The sequence below is a fragment of the Pristis pectinata genome, chromosome 26, assembly GCF_009764475.1.
Source record: "Pristis pectinata isolate sPriPec2 chromosome 26, sPriPec2.1.pri, whole genome shotgun sequence".
NCBI classification, from domain to species: Eukaryota; Metazoa; Chordata; class Chondrichthyes; order Rhinopristiformes; family Pristidae; genus Pristis; species Pristis pectinata.
The window spans coordinates 16,744,027-16,765,223 of NC_067430.1; the positions used below are offsets into that span (position 1 = coordinate 16,744,027).

General features: G+C 38.2%; 1 protein-coding gene across 11 annotated transcripts in view; it reads right to left on the reverse strand.

Annotated features, from left to right (window-relative positions):
- ubr4 (ubiquitin protein ligase E3 component n-recognin 4) overlaps nt 1-21,197 on the reverse strand; it is a 166,950-nt gene that overhangs the window by 28,678 nt on the left and 117,075 nt on the right. For 7 of the 11 annotated variants that reach the window (XM_052039092.1, XM_052039091.1, XM_052039087.1 and 4 more), the window contains 13 exons: nt 20,784-20,922; nt 20,483-20,608; nt 19,267-19,395; nt 18,668-19,011; nt 15,759-15,849; nt 12,706-12,790; nt 12,357-12,520; nt 12,141-12,270; nt 10,061-10,218; nt 6,444-6,553; nt 4,549-4,690; nt 2,801-2,882; nt 2,529-2,702 (listed from right to left, as the gene is read on the reverse strand). In XM_052039092.1, coding sequence (XP_051895052.1) covers nt 2,529-2,702; nt 2,801-2,882; nt 4,549-4,690; nt 6,444-6,553; nt 10,061-10,218; nt 12,141-12,270; nt 12,357-12,520; nt 12,706-12,790; nt 15,759-15,849; nt 18,668-19,011; nt 19,267-19,395; nt 20,483-20,608; nt 20,784-20,922 — 1,874 coding nt within the window. The remainder of the gene's footprint in view (nt 1-2,528; nt 2,703-2,800; nt 2,883-4,548; nt 4,691-6,443; nt 6,554-10,060; nt 10,219-12,140; nt 12,271-12,356; nt 12,521-12,705; nt 12,791-15,758; nt 15,850-18,667; nt 19,012-19,266; nt 19,396-20,482; nt 20,609-20,783; nt 20,923-21,197) is intronic. The other 4 variants (XM_052039094.1, XM_052039093.1, XM_052039089.1 and 1 more) reach the window with 1 other exon arrangement.

Here is a 21,197-nt window from a genome sequence, read left to right on the forward strand (position 1 = left end):
GTTAATACCTTATTCTTGGAATTTCTAACCTTGCAGCTTTATCGCTGAATCTGCACTGATGTGGTTTACTTTGTTCTACTTTTAAAATTACCAAGTCAACTTAGCATCTCTTTCCCTGGCTGCACTCTCAATCAAATTTCCCCCTTAGAAGTTCTCACTCTCACTCCATGATCAAACTGGGAGTAATATCTTAATGAAGATGGAAGATTGGTTATTGGTCACAAAACAGAACACATTGAAGTCATTTTTGGAATTATAGGATGTAACCAGTGGGAATCCTGCAAGGATTAGAGCTCGGGCTTCAGGGATATACATTCAATATCCATGATTTATATATATTTAGATCAGCATTTGAAAGAAAGTAAGGAGGAAAAATAAATTGTGAGGAGGATATAGGGGCTACAAATGACTGGGCAATAAAGTATCACAGGGAGTATAACAGAGAAACAAGAAATTATTAATTTTGGTTGGAAGATTAGTTTTTTTTAAAGAAAAGGAGAATAGTAAACATTAGTGTACTGTGGAATTTAAGTGGTCTTGTACTGAAATCACAAGAAGTTATGTATGTGTGTAAGCAATTTGAAGACAAACGATATGTGGGCCTTTGTTGCAAGTGGATTGTACTAACAAGTATGGAAGCTGCAATTGTAAAGAGTTTTGGTAAGATTAAACTGTGCTGCTTTATTTGTTTACCTAAGGATAGGCTTGACTAATTTCTGGCTCTGACAGGATTGTCTCAAGAGGAGAGATGGCGTAGATGGATTCCATGTTCTCTGGAGCTTAGAAGAGCAAGTGATGGACTTGATCTACAAGTTCAGGCATGATAATACTGAAGAGTAGAGTAGGTCTGTTGGGCCACATAGCTTCGGCTTACTTCCGATTTTTATGTACTTGGACAAATTTGAACTGTACAGAATAGACAGGCCTCAGCGGAAGATACCTGACATCGACTCACATGCAGCATGGACTGAGTGAGGTGAATGACTTGATTCTTCAATGTAATTTCACTCTAGTCCTACGTAGTAACACCCTCATTGGAAAATTGAAAATTACTGTGGGAAAGTTTAACTTCATTTAACATTGGGCAAGAGGATTAAAAGAAGTGAAAATGGAGAAGGTCAAGCAAACAGGACAAGATGTCCATGAAAAATAGCAGGAAAGTTATAAAGAACAAGTGAGGAGGAGGAGGAAGGATTAAAACAAGTTGAACTTGCCAAATAGATGAATAAGTTTTAAGATGCATATATATAAATTCATAATTCAAAAATTAAAAAAGGAATTGTTGTTAATCAAAGATTGTATTGCAGTGCTAGAACATAGTAATAGCATTGGGGATAGTGTAAATTCTAAATTACTTTGGCTGGCTTTAAGGAATCTGTAGAATAATGCTCCTGTTGGAAGGAAATTATAGATTAGTAAATAATAAGAGTTTCAGAAAGAGAAAATAAAATTAATGTGGTGATGTGGAAAACCATAAAGGACTGAAACAAAAGGCTTACAAATGGTTTTTGGACTGAAAACATAAACAATGCAGTCTTTATAGTGTTTGAAATATTGCAAATTGTGGATGGAATTTCAAGTGTACCAAGAGTGGCAGATTGGTCTAAAAGACAGCAAATAATATTTAACGTGGAAAAATCATTATGACATGGAAAGTTTGTAAAACTAAAGATACAGCTTTTTTATCTGAGAACAAATTGATAATAGAGAGAAACATAAAATACAACAGCATTTTTTTCATAAACCTTTTAAAAATCATTAACTGAATATTATTCCCAGTTTTATTGAACTATTTCAGGAAAGATGAAGAGTTTCAATTAAATGATACCAGAGATGAGAAGCTTTGAGTCTAAGCTGACATGAAAAAACTGTAGCTCTTAGGACAAAAATGGATACAGATCTTCAAAATTACAAAAGCTTTTAAAGACTGAATTACAAAAGAGGGCTGTAAAAGAAACTGATTGGTCAAATGGCTCCCTACTAGATTATAGACCCTAGAAGTAGCATGTCCCATTGTGTATTTATGCAGGAAATTTTCAGATGTGCTCACTATTGTGATGTAATAAACATGGCAGGAAAATGTGTACACTAGATTCCAAAGACAATAATTTGACAATGCCACTTAACTAATTTGTAGTGACGTTGGTCACGGGATAAGATACTGGGAGAATTTCTTTACTCTTCTTTGGGTAGTACCCAACAGGGCAGATGGGAACTTTTTTTCCATATTTGATTCAAAAGATGGCACCTGATAGCGCAGCACTAGGAGTGTCATCCTATAAGCTCAAGTCCTTGACAAGAACTCACAAGCATCTGAGTCAGAGGCAAGTGTGCTAACTTTTGAGTCATAGATGACACACACCATGTATTTATCATCTACATCAACCAGGCAGGCACTCAAATGAGCTTGCAGAGGTTGAATTAAACCTATTGGTTAGATTTTTTTCCTAAACAGTAAATGTACATATTTTTTCTTCTCCTTTATAGTGCTAAATTTTAAGAAAGTTTGAATTTGCCCGTGTTATCACCTGTTGTCATGTCTTCCAACATCTCCAGCAACATATCTTGTGTTTCATCAATAAGTTTTGTTCGTTGAACCACAAGTTTTCGCAAACACAAGTAACCATTGAGCACTGTGCCTACCAAGCGACTCTTGAAATGACGTTTTATTGATTCCACCTCCACAAAGGATGAAAGTAGTGCTGAAAAAGGGCAGCAAAAATATATAAATCACATTACTATCTACATTTTGGTGCAATGGTTTACGTCCTCGTATCGGAGCACTCAGCGTACATCTCACCTGTAAGGCTTTTTAATGCATATCCCTGTTGCAGGTCAGTGCTGAGTGTTGCCTCCTCTAGCGCTAGTAAATGAGCAATTTCCTAAGACACAAGTAAAGTGACAATGGCATTACAACATTAGAACTCAGATACAACATAACAAGTTGATTCAGCTAATACTTTGCCGTTTTGAAAGCACTGATTCCTTTTTTTTTTACTGAGGAAAAGAACCTATTTAGAACTTCATTCAAATGGCCATTTTTTATGAGGAAGGTTTGACAGCAAGATTACATGACTGTGGGTGACATCACAGCTGAGCCCACTTCTGTCCTCGCTTTACAAGTGATGCATGTAAATTCCAGTAGGAGTTAAAGGGTAATGACCTGGAGCTGAATTTTCTAATCCATAGATCAATGTATAGTTGGCAATTGTAGCTACATAACCATCCTGGCTGAAAGTGGACAAGGGACAGAATCTGAGAATGTGTTGAACAATATACTGGGCAGCTTCTAAGCTATGGGGAAAACACTGATTGCTCTTATTCCTTATAGGTATCTTCTCATACTCCAGAATCAGAATCTCCCTCAGTTTCCGTGAGTTTATGTTTATCCAAGTCACTATTACTTCTTTTGTGAAGAATTACAGAAGAAATATATAATTAAGGAAAGCACTCTTTGTGAAAAACAATCAAATAGCAGAGCACTGACCAAAATTAAAGGCAAAGACAATAAATAGTCTCGAATGGTGGACAGAATTCTGACTATAAAGCAAGTAAATTAGAGATTTATGTTACTTGAGCAGCAACAAAAACAACACAATAAAAGGAATAATTCTAATGTCAACATCTGATTAAAGGTCATCAATCTGCTGCTCTCTCCACCGGTGCTGCCTAACCAGCATTGTTTCTTTTCCTATTTCTTATAAGATTTGGCTTTCTTGAAAGTTAATGGAAATTTATTACCAAACCAATAAAACGGTTGGCAAAATCTTGCTTAGTCAAGTCAAGCAGCACACTTGACTTGCATTGAAATTCAGCTTCTCACATATTTATAATGCATTTCAGACACATAATTCAATTGTATTGAACATTTCCACATAATACTTGAAATAAGACCACAAAGGGAGAATCTGGCAACACGACTTAATCCTTCCCAGGTATCAAGTGCCTCCATTTTAAGACTCTGAAATGATAACAAATTGGTGGGTAATATTGTCCTTTGCCAAGCATTACTGAAAAGGTATTCAATTGAAAAAACACAATCCTAGAATAATACAAGATAGCTTCAATTAATCTTGTCCCTGAAGGCCAACCATCCTAAACTCTGGCCTCTCAAACATGTACAAATATTTGACATGTCACATCACCTGTTATTGCTGATCTGGATCACATGGAAACACTGGCAATGCACATTTCTTGCTCAACCTGTCTAGAATCTTTCATCTAAACCCAAACAACAAAACAGCCTCCTTAGGGGAATTGGTGAGTAATTAGTTTAGCAGAAAGTACCTACAAATCACACAAAAAAACCATCCGATTCAAGCAACTTGGCAGAAGGAGAAGGTAGAGAAAATGCAAATATGGAAGCGTTGTTTCCTTTCTCAGAAGCTTAAAAAGATGCCAGATATCTGACCAGTTAAACAGCCTCAATGTTGGGCATGGATGGTGGCAATAATACATGTGACAAAATATTTTTGAAAAATAATGAAGCATGCGAGATTTCTTGGTGATAGATTTTAGGTTGAAAAAATTGGCTCTTTGTTCACAGACCTTAGTTATCAGGTTTCCAATATACGGCAGCACTCCTCGAGCTGCCAGATATATCTTCCAATGAGCTGGTTTAATAAGCTTCTGATAGAGTGCGAGATACTCAGCTGCGCACTCTCCAGCAACACTAAGTTCATCCAGGTAACTGGTAAAATAAAAGCACAGAAACTTGAAATTCTCAAACAGCATTTTAATATTGATTTCACCTGCAAACATTGAGTAGCAATTTATCCTCTATTTCATGGATTAAAACATAGAAAAATCACATAGTCACATAAAGTTTACAGAGTGGAAGAATGTCACAAATGAACCTTCCTTCACTATCAACCTCCCCCATCCAAGTGCACTGCAGATTTTAACTACTCACTGTATCAGATTTTCCTCATGTCGCTTTTGATTCTTTTGTCAATCACCTTCATTCTACGTTGTTTGGTGCTCGATCCTTCTGTCAATGTTAACAGTTTCTCCTGCCACAACTTTTCATTTTTAAGTACCCCTGTCAGAACTTCTTTCAACCTCCTTTGTTTCAAGGAGAATAACCTCAATTTTTCCGTTCTGGTATCTTCATAAATCCCCAATCCCTGGAATCATTCTAGTAAATCTCTTGAGCCCTCTCCAAGGCCTCCTACATCTTCCCTTGTGGAGGGCAGAACTGGACACATACATCTACTGTGCATTTATATACTGTAGGTTCATTATAACTTCCTTGCTTTTGTACATTTAAGCTTTATGAATAAAAACCCAAGATTCTGTATGTTTTGTTTTGACCACTTTCTCAATCTGCCCTGTCACCTTCAACAATTTATGCATGTATACTCTCAGGTCTTTTTTTCCCAAAATTTAGTCCTCTAGTTTATATTGTGTTTCCTTGACCTTCTTACTGAAATGTGACACCTGTCATTACTCGGACTTAAATTTCATCTGCCATATGTCCATCCATTCCACCAGCCTGTCAATATCCTCTCTAAGTCTTTTTGTACTCTTCTTGTAGTTCACTCTGCTTTCAAGTTTTGCTGCTGTTGTAGATTTGGAAATTATAATTTTTTGAACAAGGGTTTTGAACAGGTCCATTTGCCATCCTCCAGTTCTCAGGCATCTACAAATGCTTTGAAGATTTTGTCCAATATCTCTGCAATTTCCATCCCTCTTACTTCCCTCAACAATTTAGGGTGCATCCGTTCTGAATGGGGTGATTCATCCCGTAATAAGTACAGCTAGCTTGTGCACACAATATTTCCCTTAAAAAAAATTCAATTTCATTGAAATTAATGGAAGCAGAATGCAATATACATTTGCTACAGAGATCAAATTTCTGTGTCCTGTTACTCGCAGTTGGGCAAATGGCCTAACGTCAGTGAAAATCTGCAGTCTGTTGTGTTTTCCTTGAAATAGGCATCAAGTTAAAGTCATCTCCTCATCCCGCTATTTGTAACAGAGCAGGAAGAGAAAACAGATTCTAACGGAGACACTTGCTAGAATCAAACCTACACATTAACAAGGAAATTAATGTATGTAAAAGCCTGAAAAAATCCACTATTTATCCTCCTATTAAAATGGTAATTTATATAAAATAAAATTTTCTCTGTACACTTTTTTTGAAACTCTTAAGGTTTGACATGTGCAAAATTGTATCACCGTCCATTTCCCATAGCCTGACCCATGGCTAGACAGTCCTTACTCCAACTTCTAAACATTTTTGAAGACAATCGGGAACTTTGATGACTCATTTTACACAAGTCAAAATAGAGTAGCTTAATAGTAAGGAGGAAATAACTCAGTCTAACAGATAAAAACTAAGCTATCATTGCCCCCATTTGGTAATTGAGATCTATTATGCCCACAGTTGTTGAAAGAACTTTTGAAGCTGTTGCTTTGTTTCTTAATGTTCAGAAAAATACCTGGTAAGAAGATCGAGGACCTGTTGTTTGCGGCTCGGAATGGTGGTCAGCGCCTCCACGATTGTACAAGCAGCCTGTCGCGCAGCTTGTGTTGCAGGAGTGAACAAAACCTGAGAAACAAAAAAGTAGGGGAAATGTTATCACCGTAAGTAGCATAATCATAGTAAAACAGCAGCAAAACCAGGACAGGATCATTTATTCCAGTTTCCTGGTGATGAAACATCAACACCAAAATTGGTAGCAGAAGCCCCTGCGTGGCCAAGAGGACAGGAAGCTTAACTGCCAGCAGAGGAGAGGATCCATGGGATATCAAGTCTCCAAATGTAAAATTGCTGGTGGTCTCTGTAATAGTGTCAGGAGGAGGATTAGAATAACATAACAAAGATCTGGCTGCATGTTATTAATGTTTCTCTTAGATGAATTTTATTCAAATTTGGGAATCATCTTCAAAAGGAAGGCTGACTTTAGCCATAGTCTGGAAGTAATAATCTACAATTAACAGCTGATTTGAATCAGGGCAGCTGCAACTTTACTATATTAGAAAATAGGGCCCTAAATTAAATAAATTGATTGTGCTATTTAAAAGTTAATGGTACAATAATCCATTTTAATCAGACTATTTAACAACAGAAAGTGCTTTGCCATTAATTCTCAAAAGGAAGATGGTTTGCCTTTGCTTTAAGTGGACTAATGAAATGATAGCTTTACTCAGAGGACCAACAGAGACACACTACATGTTTAATTGCAACTGGCCAATGAAAAACACTTTCCCTTTTTGTGTATCAATGATCTGGATGTGAATGGACTAGGTATGGTTAATAAACTTGTAGACTGTGGTGGTGTTGTTGACAATGAGGACGGTAATCTTTGGCTACAGAATTATATTGATGAATTGATAAGATGGGCAGAGAAATAGCAATTGGAATTTAATCCTGAAAAATGTGACATCATGGACTCAATATTGAATTCTCTAACTTTAGATGACATACTCTTTCTTCATACCTATATAAGAACCATTTGTGCCTGCCATCCTTTTTTTCTTTTCCTCTGTGTATAGTGTGGCAAGCTGGGCATGTCCCAGTATGCCTGAACCACACCAGCAACAAGTTATACAGCCATAGCAGCTTAACCTGATTCCATTTGCCACATCTTCACTCGATCAGAGAAACTTCCTTGTTCCACCCACATTTCACTGCTACCTATACCTTATTTCTCTTTCTCAGGTCTGAAGAAGGGTCCCTCATCTGAAACATCAACTGTTTCTCTTTCCACAGATGCTGCCCAACCTGCTTAGTTTTTATGGTATTTTCCATTTTGTTTTTATTTAATGTTGGTTCAGTTTTTCTTATCCTACTCGTACAAGTCTAGTTTGCTGGACAGGTCCCACCCCCTAATCATTAACAACTCATCAGACAAACCAAGAAGCTTAACGTGCGGATTAACTGCAGCTATTAAGCCATTTCAACTCATCCTTCCTTGTTCTAGGCTCCCCCTCCTCCACCTTCTCTCCTATTGAAAACTAACTTGCACATCTCTCTTTCCTGTTCTGATGAAGGTTCACAGACCCGAAACATTGACATTTGGAAAGAAAAAAACTTCAACATTTCGGGTCTGTGAACCTTCATCACTCTGCTGGTCCTGCTGAAATTTTCCAGCATTTTCTGCTTTAGTATTACATAAAGCATTAGTTTGGTCATAACTAGAGTACTGTGTGCAGTTCTGGTTGCCACATTATTGGAAGAATCTGACTGCACTGGAGGGAGTGCAGAAAAGATTCACCAGTGCACTGCTGGGATGGATTGTTTCAGTCAAAGGGCTGCTTCAATGTTATATTGCTTTCTACAATGTAGCAACATCAAGGCATCAGGTGTAGGCACTCCTCCGCAGACTGAGGGGACAAGACAATTCAACAGCCATGGCTCTGAGGAATCATGGGAGGCAGGACTTGGCTTGTAGGAAATACTGTCCATGAAAGGTAAAATGGGCTAAAAATGTGAAATATGGAAGAAATCTAAGAATAATGCAAATTATAATAATCTGAGAGAGAACAAGAAGTAGGCCATTCAGCCTCTCACACTTACATCAGAATTCAATAACATCGTGGTTAACCTTTTAGTTCAGTGCCACTTCCTGGAATAACTCTACATCTCTTAACATCCAAAAATCTACTGAATTTTGTATTGAATATACATCATGACCCAGTCTCCACAGCACTCTGAGGCAGATTATTCCAAAGATTCACTGTCCTCTGGAAGATTTCTTCCCATCTCAGAACTGAATAGCCAACCCCTTATTTTGAGACCTTTATACCTGGTTATAAGCATCTCAGGAGAAAATCCCATACTTGCAGCTATCCTGTCAAGCCCCAAAAGAATTTTGTGTACATATTTCATTAAGATCACCTTTCATCTAAATTCTGGAGAAGATAGCCTCAGCCTGCTCAGTATTTCTCAAAGACAAGTGCCCGGATTGCAGGAAACAATCTGATGAATCTTTTGTTGCACTCCCTCTGTGACATCCTTGGGTAGGGAGATCAGATTTGTACTTAATATTCCAGGTGTATGCTCACCAAGGCACTAGTTAATTGCAGAAGGACCTTTTTACTTGTACTTGATAACTCTTCCAATAAAGGCCATCATAGTGTTTGCCTTCCTAATTGCTCACTTTTAGTGATTCATATGCAAATAAACCCAGATCCTCCTGAACACTTCTGTCTCTCACCACATATATTTTTTCTATTTTTTTCTACCAATGTGGATGACCTCATATTTTTCCACATTATATTCCATACACTATGTCCTTGCCCATTACGTTGACCTGTCTATATCTTCCAGAAATCTCTCCGAATCTTCCACACATTTCCACTGCCACCTCTCAAAACCTTGGAATGCAATTTATCAGGTCCTGGGGATTTATTCGTTTTTGGCTCCATTAACTTCTTCAATACATTTTTTTTTGCTGATAATTTTCATTAGCTCCTCATTCAGTCCAAAATTGTTTTTACTTCTGTGAAGACAGATACCCAACATTAGTTTGATTTCCCTTCCATTTCCTTACTCCCTCAATATAATTTCTGTCTCAGTTAGTAGGAACCCATAATAAATTTAGCTAATCCTTTCCTTTTCATATATCTATAGAATATTGTGAAGACTGTTTCTGTTGCCCATTGGCTTGTTTATGTACTTTACTCTCCCTTATCTTATCAATGTCTTGGACCTCTGCAGAACGCTGAAATTTTCCCAATCAACATCATTTTGCTAACAGCATAAGCCTTTTCTTCTGATCTCATACTGTCTTTAACTTATCTTGTTCACCACAAATGGACCAATTATCCTGTTGGTTTTGTGCTTTATACATTTTAAGCCACATAGTAATTCTGTAACTGTTAGCCATGGTTTCCCCATTCTACTATAGCGAACTCATGGCAAATACTTATGTAGTATATTCTGCTTCGATGCAAGGTCCTGCCTTCAGATTGAACTTAATACCTCTGACCTTTACATAAAGCTGTATCAAAAGAATGAACTCCTCAGCTGAAATATTACAACCCGAGTGATCAACATCAACCTTACCCTCAAACCTACATCCTATATTTAGTTACCACTTCTCCTTAATACCTGTCTGAGCCAGTTATTATGTCCTAGTTTGAGGTCTAGTGGAGAATTCCTCTTCCCCCGTTTGCTCAGGAACTGCTTCCATTTCCAAACATACTTCTCCATGAGGTAAAGGTGTCGCAGCTCAGTTTTACTCTGCGTCTTTCCTTCCGTGTCCAGACCTGACAGGGGAGAGAATAAATGTCAAATTGGTATTGGTTTATTATTGTCACTTGTACCGAGGTACAGTGAAAAACTTGTCTTGCGTACCGATCGTACAGGTCAATTCATTACACAGTGCAGTTACAGTGAGTTAGTACAAAGTGCATTAATGTAGTACAGGTAAAAACAATAACAGTATAGAGTAAAGTGTCACAGCTACAGAGAAAGTGCAGTGCAATAAGGTGCAAGGTCACAACAAGGTAGATCGTGGGGTCATAGTCCATCTCATTGTATGAGGGAGCTGTTCAATAGTCTTATCACAGTGGGGTAGAAGCTGTCTTTAAGTCTGGTGGTACGTGCATAGTCCATAGATGGAGACACAAAAAATTCTGCAGATGCTGGAATCTGGAGCTATACACAAAAAGTGCTGGAGGAATTCAGCAGGTCAGGCAGCACCCATGGAGGGAAATAAACAGTCGACATTCTGGGCCAAGACCCTTCATCAGGACTGGAAAGGAAGAAGGCAGAAGTCAGAAAAATGGAGACACAGCACTCTTCCTTTCCAGTCCTGATGAAGGGTATCAGCCTGAAACGTTGACTGTTTATTTCCCTCCATTGATGCTGCTTGACCTGCTGAGTTCCTCCAGCACTTTTTGTGCGTAGTCCAGAGGTGAAAGCTTTCCAACAACACAATCATTTGTCAGAAAGACCTAGCTGATAAACTTCAAATTAACAAAACAGATTGAAAATAAACCCATTAATGCACCCACTTCCTGTTGTGCAACATTTGTAAAATCCATCATTTGTTTTGTGCTTCTCAGAAACATTTTATTGTTGTTTCCCTGTGAATTTTGACTGGAAGTGATGTGCCTGAGCATGCTCGATCTAGTAATTAACTGAAAATGTGCCTGAGAGCCAGCACCAAGTCTACGCGGTTCTGAACAAATGCCAAAGCTGAATAAGAATCTTAATTTGCTCTTACTTTTTCTTATATTTATAAAGAAAAGAAGGCGGTCATACCAGCTTTCAGGGAGCCAATGTAAGTTACCCCTCAACTTGGGTTAGTGGGGGAAAAAAAATTAAAGGAGAGTCGATGGGCATGTATAAGAAAGAATAAATTTTAGGGATACATGGAAATAGAGACTGGGAATGGGATTGCTCCCTATTCTTCTTCTGTTTCTTTATAAATATATGAAAAAACAAGAGCCATTTAAGATTTTTATTCAGCTTTGGGATTTGTTCAGAACTGCACAGACTTGGTGCTGGCTGTCAGACCCATTTTCAATTAATTACTAGATTCAATGTGTTCAGGCACATCCAGTTAAAATTCACAAGGAAACAACAATGAAGCATTGTACAGTTAATGGTGCAGTGTGAGATAATCAAACATATTGTGCCATAGTAGAATGTAAATTCTAACTAATAATTTCTGCTCACTTTCCTCCTGATCTCAGACACACCATCAGGTGTTGCCAAATGGGTGATCAGTTGTCATAAGTAATTCTATACTTTTCTAACATATTCCTCATTAACTGACAGAGATTTGGCATTAATTCCCTGCTAGAGCCTACAGTGGGATTGAATGAAACAAAAGAAAGATCAAAAGAACAAAAACTCAGCCAACAGTTTCAATCATTAGAGATTATTTAAATAAATAAACCCGTCAGTTACTGCTGGAGAAAATGAGGCAATTAGAGTTGTTTTAAGAAATGTTATGACTAATAAGTAATTCAGCTACAGGAATCCACTGCAGACACAATAACCATTAGTATAGGATTTCAAAGACTCTCAGAAATCTGCTACCAAAGTATAAATTAACAAGACCACTCTACTTTCCATTACAGATATGAGAATGCTTAGAATAATGTAACTACCTACTATGAAATGGGCTCTTAAAATCTGTAACATATTAAAAGCACAAGTCACAAATAACTTTCTCTACCTCTGGCAGGTAGACACTTCTTCCAAGCTTCATATGATGCCTTGGGATCTTTCTTGAGCCATGCTTGAGCCTGTGCATGTATCTCATTGCTATAAGGTTTGACAGTTGTAAGTGTATCAACAGAGATGTCCTGTCAAACAAATAGGGATCATAAAAATAAACCTGACAGACAGAGAATCAGTTGGTTTAACATGTTCAGTCAAAGAGCAGACATACTGATTTAAGGTGTAGATCACCAGTTAGCAGGCGCACCTTGTTTTTCTTGCTAGTTGGGGCAGGTGGTTTAATCAGTCGTTGTAGAATACGCAGGCACATCAGAGTGATGTTCTCAACCACTACGGGGGTCTTTATGTTCACAGCCATTAGATACAGACTTAGTGCTAAAGAAGGGGAGAAAAAAGGTACAAAAGGAAAAAAATTTCAATTATGTTGTTCAGAAGTCACATGGATCTAGTAATGATGGAAAAACAGACTTTTGAAGTTAATGACAATGCTGCATTTTAACCCAGAAATATAATGATTGGTACCACAAGCATTACTGTGCAATCACACGAGTTATGCTTACCACATCGGAGTCGCAGTTCCCAGCATGCATCTTCTTTTGAAATTGAATCAGTCAGCAACAACATCTCATACTGAAGACTGCTGGCCTGAAAGTGGAATCAAAACTTCAGGTCAAAGGAGGGGGAAATTGTTTACTTGATTAACAGTGAATAAACAAGCATGTGTGCAAGTCAGAGACCTTGTGAATAACTAGGCTAATTCTGACAGCCTTCTTAGGTCTCAGCAGTCTCTCACTGATTAGCATCCTCCAATATCATTCTAATTCTTCCCATATAGTTTGTGTTCTGAACTGGTGCATCACTAGATTGTAATATACATACAATGCAAAGCAAATTCCATCCTCATGAAATGCCCGTGGTGACAACAAGAGAAAATGCAAACCTCAGTTAGCATGAAAGAGCATTCCCAAAACAGATTAGAGTTAAGTCTGATTTATTTTTTTTAAATATTCAAATATGGATAATATATTATTCATCTCTAATTGCTGCTGAACTCAGGAGGTGCTTGTGTTTCAACTATATGTTGGGCAAATTAGGTAAGGAGGGAAGGTTTCCTTTCCTAAAGGACATCAGGAAATCAGATGGGTTTATTTGAGAATCCTGTAGTTTTGTGGTTACTGTTACTGAGTCCACTTTTTTTTAAATTCCAGATTATTTAACTGTTTGAGCCATGACAGGATTCAAACTCCTATCTCTGGATCAATGGTTCAAAATATAGCTGCTATCCTAGTAACTTAAGTGCCATGCCTCCATGCCACCCTAGTTTCTTGGAAGGTCACCAGAGAAAATTCTCACGGATTACCTCCTCCCAAGGTAAGTGTGCCAAGGTCAAATAAAGCATTTACACTGTTGCTCCAATTGAGATCAGTCATCAAACATGGAATTTTAAAAACAATATTGCTGAGCACCTTGGTTACTGAAAGAGCAATCAGGTAATACAACGGGGTAGAATTTAAGTCTTCAAAGGTTTATTTCAGTACAATTTAGCCATAATCAGCATAGACTGCCTGGAAGATTGGAGTATTTTATGACCAAACCACATTTGATGCAAACAGCACTGCCACAACCTTTTGTACAAGTCTAAACAAAAAAAAGGCACAGCCCACAAAATTGATCATACACCAGATCAAATTAATTACCATTCAGAGTTTATTTGCACATCTTTGAGGAGGATCCAAAACCTGAGTCAGATCACTGGGCACAATAAACTCACTGTAAAATTTCTAGATATAATTTTTGTTTAATATACTAAGCTAACAATCCTTCTCTAATATAATTGGAATATGATTCTGTACATTATCTTCAGTCATTAAGTTAAAGACAGGTATTGCAGGAGACACTTTTTTTGCTTCATTTATGAAGAAGCCTTTTTTAATAATAATTAAACTGAACCAAGTTACTTCTCAAATCAATCATGAAATATTTTTTGAAGTAATAGAACAGAACGGTACAGCATAGGAACAGGCCCTTTAGCCCATGAAGTCTGTGCCGACCATGATGCCAATCCAAACTAATACCATCTGCCCACATATGTTCTATATCCCTCCATTCCCTGCCTGTCTAAATGCTTCTTAAACATTGCTATTGTATCTGCTCCCACCACTTCTCGTGGCAGTGTGTTCCAGGCACCTACCATTCTCTGTGTAAAACAAAACTCGCCTTGTAAATCTCCTTTACGCTTCCACCCCCCACCTTAAATCTATGCCCTCTAGTATTTGACATTTGCACACCCTGGGGGGAAAAAAACTCTGACTTATCTGTGCCTCTCATAATTTTAGATACTTTTATATCCCCCCTCAGCCTCCAACGCTTCAGAGAAACCAATCCAAGTTTGTCCAACTCTCTTCATAGCTAATACTCTCTAATCCAGGCAATGCCCTGATCAACTCTTCTGCACCCTCTCTAAAGCCTCCACATCCTTCCTGTAATGCAGCGACCAGAACTGCAGATAACACCCCAGATGTGGCCTAACCAAAGTTTATACAGCTGCAACATAACTTCCCGATTTTTGTACTCAACACCCCAACCAATGAAGGCAAGTATGCTGTATACCTTCTTTACCACCCTATCTAATTGTGTTCCACTTTTCGGGAGCTATGGACTTGTACCCCAAGATCCCTCTGTACATCAATGCTCCTAATGGTCTTGCTATTTACTGTATACTTTCCTCTTACATTTGACTTCCCTAAATGCAACACCTCACACTTGTTCGGGTTAAACTCCATCTGCCATTTCTCTGCTCACATTTCCAACTGGTCTATGTCCTGCTGAATCCTTTGACAACATTCCTCACTATCCACAATTCTGCCAACGTTTGTGTTGTCTGAAAACTTGCTCATCAGCCCACCTACATTTTTGTCCAAGTCATTTATATATGTCACAAACAAGAGAGGTCCCAGCACTGATCCTTGAGGAACACCACCAGTCGCAGTCCTCCAGTCAGAATAACACCTGATATGTCTTCTATGACCAAGCCAATTTTGCAAGCAATCTACCAGGTCTCTATGGATTAGCCTACCATGAGAGACCTTATCGAAACCTTTAGTAAAGTCCACAAATATTACATCCACTGCCCTAGCCTCATCAATCATCTTTGTCACCTCCTCAAAAAACTCAACCCAGTTTGTAAGACATGACAAAGAGCCATGCTGACTATTCCTAACAAGTCTCTGTTTTTCCAGGTGTGGATAGATCCTATCCCTTAGGATCTTCTCCAATAATGTTTTTTTTAAAATCACTGATGCAAGGCTCACCGACCTATAACTTCCTGGTTTGTCTCTATTGCCCTTCTTAAATCGGGGAACAACATTAGCTATTCTCCAATCCAATGGGTTATCACCTGTGGCTAAAAAGGATACAAAAATCTCTGTCAAGGTCCCAGCAATCTCCTCTTTGCATCTCTCAATAACCTGAGATAGATTCCATGTTCAATTATGATGTTTAATGTCAGATTTTGCATTTGGGAATTTGTAAGTGAATTTGTGCTGAAATGTTCACAAAACTGGTGTAACTTGCGCTTGGATTATCAATGCACCTGAAGCCCAACTTTACTTACCAAATCAGGATTGGCCCAGTGACCTTTCAGTGCAGTTGAAACCTTGGCAATAATTAGGTCATTCATTTGCTGTGTTGCCTCAGGGTTGTCTCTGCAAATACAGAGCAAAATATGGCAGCCATATAAATGCTATGCTTAACAAAGCTAGTAAACATATTTAACTAATGCACGAAATGGCAGCTTGGCTCAGTTGTCAGAATTTTTGCTGCAGAGTCAATAAGTCTTATATTTCTCATATTTCCTTATGACAGAGAAGGCTGACATTTGAGCCACTGGTCCATACCAACTCTCAGAGTCCTATTCCCCAACTTATTTTCCTACAACCTATTCTCTCTCACATGTCCACCAACTCCCCCTATTTTCCAGCTACCCACCTACACTAAGCGTACTTTACAGGGACCAATTAACCCACTAGCCAGCATGTCTTTGGGATGTGGGAAGAAACCAGAGCACCTAGGGGAAATCCATGCAGTCACAGGGACAATATGCAAACTCCACAGTCAGGGCCAGAGGTCAGGATCAAACCTGAGCTGAGCATATAATCTTGACTGACAGGACCAAAGGAATGCTGCATTATCAGATTGTCTTTCAGATGAGATGCTAAATCAAGGCTCTGTCTTCCTGATGATTTAAAAGAACATCTGTCATTATTTAAAGCAGAGCCACAAATACTACAGACAAGCTGACTAACATTATCTCTCAACACAACAAAAACAGATCCATTGGTCATTTGTTAGACTCTTCTGCATTCAAGTTAGTTTCCTTGGCATGAAAAGCACAACTAAACTTAAGAACTATTTCCTTCGATGAGACATCTGGTGCACACAAGGTAATGCAAACTCTACCTGGCTACTGTCCCAAGCTGAACAAGATTCATACTCTGCCATCCTCTTTAACCCAAGTTGAGGTTCTGACTTCACATTCTTCCCATTGCAATGAATGGTTTCTCCCACCTTGTTAACATTGTCCATCTCAGGCCCTACCTCAGATCATTTTCTGCTGGAACACTCAATAATGCAGTTGTTACCTCAAGACCTGATTGCTCTGCTGGCCAACCTTCTGCCTCACATTGTAAACTGAGGTTGATTCAAAATTCTTCTGCCTATACCCAAGACCACGTTCCATTTATCTATCACCACTAATATTTAATGATAAACTGAATTTAAAATCATGCATTAAAATCCTTCTAGGCCTCACCTCTATTATCTTATCTAGTCCTACCACCATAAGATGACAATACTATGGATTTTAGTTAGGTGCCATGCCTTCAGCAGATCTTCCCCAGCACTCTTTGGCCCTCATCCTTTTAAGATTTTCCTTAAAGCCTGCCTGTTTGACCAGGCAGGCATGGTAGTGCAGTGGTTAGTGTAAAGCTTTACAGCGCCAGTGACCCAGGTTCAATTCCGGCCACTGTCTGTACGTTCTCCCCGTGTCTGCGTGGGTTTCCTCCGGGTGCTCCGGTTTCCTCCCACATTCCAAAGACGTACAGGTTAGAAAGTTGTGGGCATGCTATGTTGGCGCCGGAAGCGTGGCGACACTTGCGGGCTGCCCCCAGAACATTATGCAAAAAGATGTATTTCACTGTGTTTCAATGTACATGTGACTAATAGAGATATCTTATCTTATCAACCATGTCTTAATATCTCCTTATCTGACAATGGTAAATCTTATTTGATAAAGCAGCTGTAAAAAGTGCTTCTTGATGTTTTACAATGTTACAGTTTCATTATAAATGCAAGTTTGTTCTTTCTATACTTTTCCTTAATGCTGACAAGAATAGAACATACCAATAGGTGAAGCATTAGTCTGAAAACTTATGCTTGTGCTATCATTGCTTTGTCTATCTTTAAGAACATGAAGATTTATAGGCAATTTAAAAAGTAGAATTGCTGACAGTCTCCTTACAACTGCAATAATTAACAGCACTTTTCATACACACACAGGTAATTAATCAAAATGAAACACAGTGAAGATTAGATAAAATGATTTAATCTTTGTATAGAATGTACCAGTGAACCTCAAAGCATTTCTGAGCTATTCCTGAGCTTCTGCACTCAGTTGACTCCAAAAATGATGTGTTTTATTTAAAGATCCTGGACTAATGAAGATGTGCAAAGGATTATTGACCAAGTTGATGCTTACACTGGGGATACAATTAGGGCAGTGAGTGCAGCTATGCTACTCCTGCAGACAAGAAATGGACTGCACCATAAATCAGCTCTGATGAAAATACAGAAGAAAAACAATGGCTCAGTTTTTGTTTAATGAAGTAGAAATATTTAAACACCAATGTTTCCACTACTTTGGATCAAAAATTAATTTTCAGCAAACTTTTAGAGTACCCTAACACTTACATTGGACTACATAATTAAAATAAAAGATGGTGCCAGAGATTTGACAACTTGAGCGTTTTCTTTCCATTCACAAAAGCCATGAGCACAAGTAGGTGCAGCCACCTCCCATCTGGCTTCAGAGTGTCCATTGAGAAACCTGGTCTTGCATATTATACTCAAAAATCTAAGTGGTTAGTATGTGATGCACATTCCATTTTCTGAGGTCACTGGGTGGTGTCTGCAGCATTCCTAAAACTAAAATAAAAGCAGACATTCTGATATTGCCAGTGTAAAATCTTAAAACTCAGAACGTCTCTTCTATTTTTAACTCAACACCAAACTGTGCTGTGGCTGCTAACAATTGGATTCAAATTACTGCACAACTGAAACAGCTGAGGTTGAGAAAGAGAGAGTTTGGGTAAATCATTGTATTCTGTTACATTTTGAAATGAAAGTCTCAGAAGTCAATGTTAAATAGTCTAACCAGCAGTACCCAGTGCCTTATGGAGCTAACATTCCATTGATCTCATTTATTGATTGCTCTCTCATATAACACAAATTGCTTAGCCTACATACCTCGTTAACAAGCACATCAGTTGTCTGACTTCCTCTCTCATTGAGGCTGTGCCTCGCCGCAGGTTATAATCAAACAGCTCACGAATAAGACCCTGAGAAACCAGGATCTGTCTGATGGTGCTATTTGTAGCGAGGGCACGAAGCAGTGTTATACAATGCTCAGTAACAGCTGAGGCACAGCCATAACATTTTGTTGAAGAGGTATGCCCACAGCCAAGGACAGATAGTGCTCGATACTGACTCGCGGTGAATGTGGGCTGAGCTGTAGATCGTGAAGACTTTGTAGCAGCTTCCCGCTGCTGAAGATCATATTCCAGCAGTTCTTTCCGTGAAGCCAGAACTTTCTGCCAAACAAGTAAAACATTCAAACTGCTGGAGTCTTTTAAACTGTTAGATTATATGTTCAATCTGACTGATCTCTGTCCAAATAAAAATGTTCAAAGATAGAACACATTTTTAAATCCACAACATCTATCGTCAAACTATCATCATAATAAAATACTTAACTTTATCATTTCCTTACTACTCATTGCATTAAATTTTATTATTCTGGTTCAATATTACATGTGCTGAACAAACATCCTGAAGTTTTTTGCTACCTGAATGATTTTAGACAACTCATCAAAGGATGTTTTGCAGTCTCCACAATATTCTTGAGCCAGTTGCTGGATATAGCGATTCACACTTGCTGCAGTTGAGCTGATTCCAGTAACAGCACTGGAATCATCCTGGAAAACAAGCATGGACCTACAAGTAAGTCTAGTACTTCATCAAAATTTAGCCTGATTCCACAGTTGATGCAAACACAAACAGAATCCTTTGCTTTAAAACCAAGCATAAAGTATAAAAGCTAAATCTTTATAATTCATTCTTTAGGCCTCAGCTAGAGTCCTGTGTCCAATTCTGGGCACCACAGGAAGGATGTCAAGATTTTGTACTTCCTCAGATGACAGCAGGTATGGAAGACTTAAGTTATGTGGCGAAAATACAAAAACTGGAATTGTTCTCCATAGACAAAGAAAGATAAAGGGAAATTTCATGTTAAAAGCATGTTGGCTTTTGGTAGGGAGGAAGAAGCTGTTTCCAGCAATAATAGATTAATGAACATTGACAATAAAGCAAGGGGGTTTTGAAAGGAGATTTTTTTTGTATGCAATGGGTGTGATGTGGAAGGCTCTGCTGAAAAGAATGGTGGAAGCTGATTCAATATTAAGTCTTAAAAAGAAAATTGTACAAATCCTTAAAAAAGGAAAAAAATGTTGGTTTTGAGGAATCTAACGGAGATAGAAATAAATTTGATAAACCTTTTAAAGCAAGAATAAACACAAAGGACCAAGTGGCTTCCTCCTGCACTTAATAATTCTATGAAATGGCAGGGTGGATCCAATGCATGACATGATTTGATGTGGTGAGACGACAGTCTGACAAAAAAATTCTATAGTATTAGAATTAGGTGTCAGTCCGCAAATGTTAAAATATAGCTGCCAAAAATGGTGAACTAAATGTGGCAGAGACATCTTCACTGCTTCATCATAGAACACATTTCAATAGAAAGCTTGTTTCACTTTCGAATGTTTGATAATTATTTTTTGAACTTGGAATTCCTTCTTTCAAAGACAATTCCAATCTACTACTTTCAACCTTTAAGTATCCCCTCAAATCTTATCTTTTCAACCCAGATCTCAATTACCTCTCCCAACAATATTCCTCTGCTCTACCAAGTTCAGCAAAGTGCCTGGCAACACGCTGTTCATCATATACAAGGGAAAGCTACTGTTTAAGGCCTCCTTGCAAATAACCACATCCCTTCTTTACCTGCGGTTTCTCAGGAGCAGCCTCACTGACTTTCACCAACAAAGTTTCAAGCTGTGGCCTGTGTCCCATCAGCTGATGATAAACACGATCAGCTTTATCCAATAAAGTGTTTATGTTTGTCACTGCCTGCAAAATAAAACAAAGTTAAATTATTAATAAGTGAGAAAATAAGATATGTTAAAAGAGACTGTAGTCTAACAAGTCCCTCAACAATACACTCATGCAATTTGGAACAAAAAAAAGCACAACAGGATTAATAGAGATTGAAACCCCATTAAAATATTCACTTAAGTTAGCTCACCTTCTTTCTGTCTTCTTCATTTTCAATTGGATCCACTGCACAACATGGTTTGGCATACAGCATGAAATCAAACCGTGCATATTTGCAGAAGCCACATGCATTGCACAGAAATGGATCCTTCTCATCATAGTTAATAGATCTGTAAAGATACCATATGGATTACTTAAAGTGATAATAACTTACTCTAGGTATTAGTCCAAGAAGTTGAGATCTCAACTGTGGCTGACGTCCACATTTTTGTTTAAGTTCTCATGCCAACCCACCTGTATCTCAATAACCTCCTCCAGATTAACAAGCCTTTGCAATCTCTGTATTACAGCAATTCTGAATTCATGCACATACCACTTTTAATCAATTCACCTATGGCAGCTGTATTTTCAGCTGTCTTAGTTCTAAGTTGTGAAATTCCCTCCT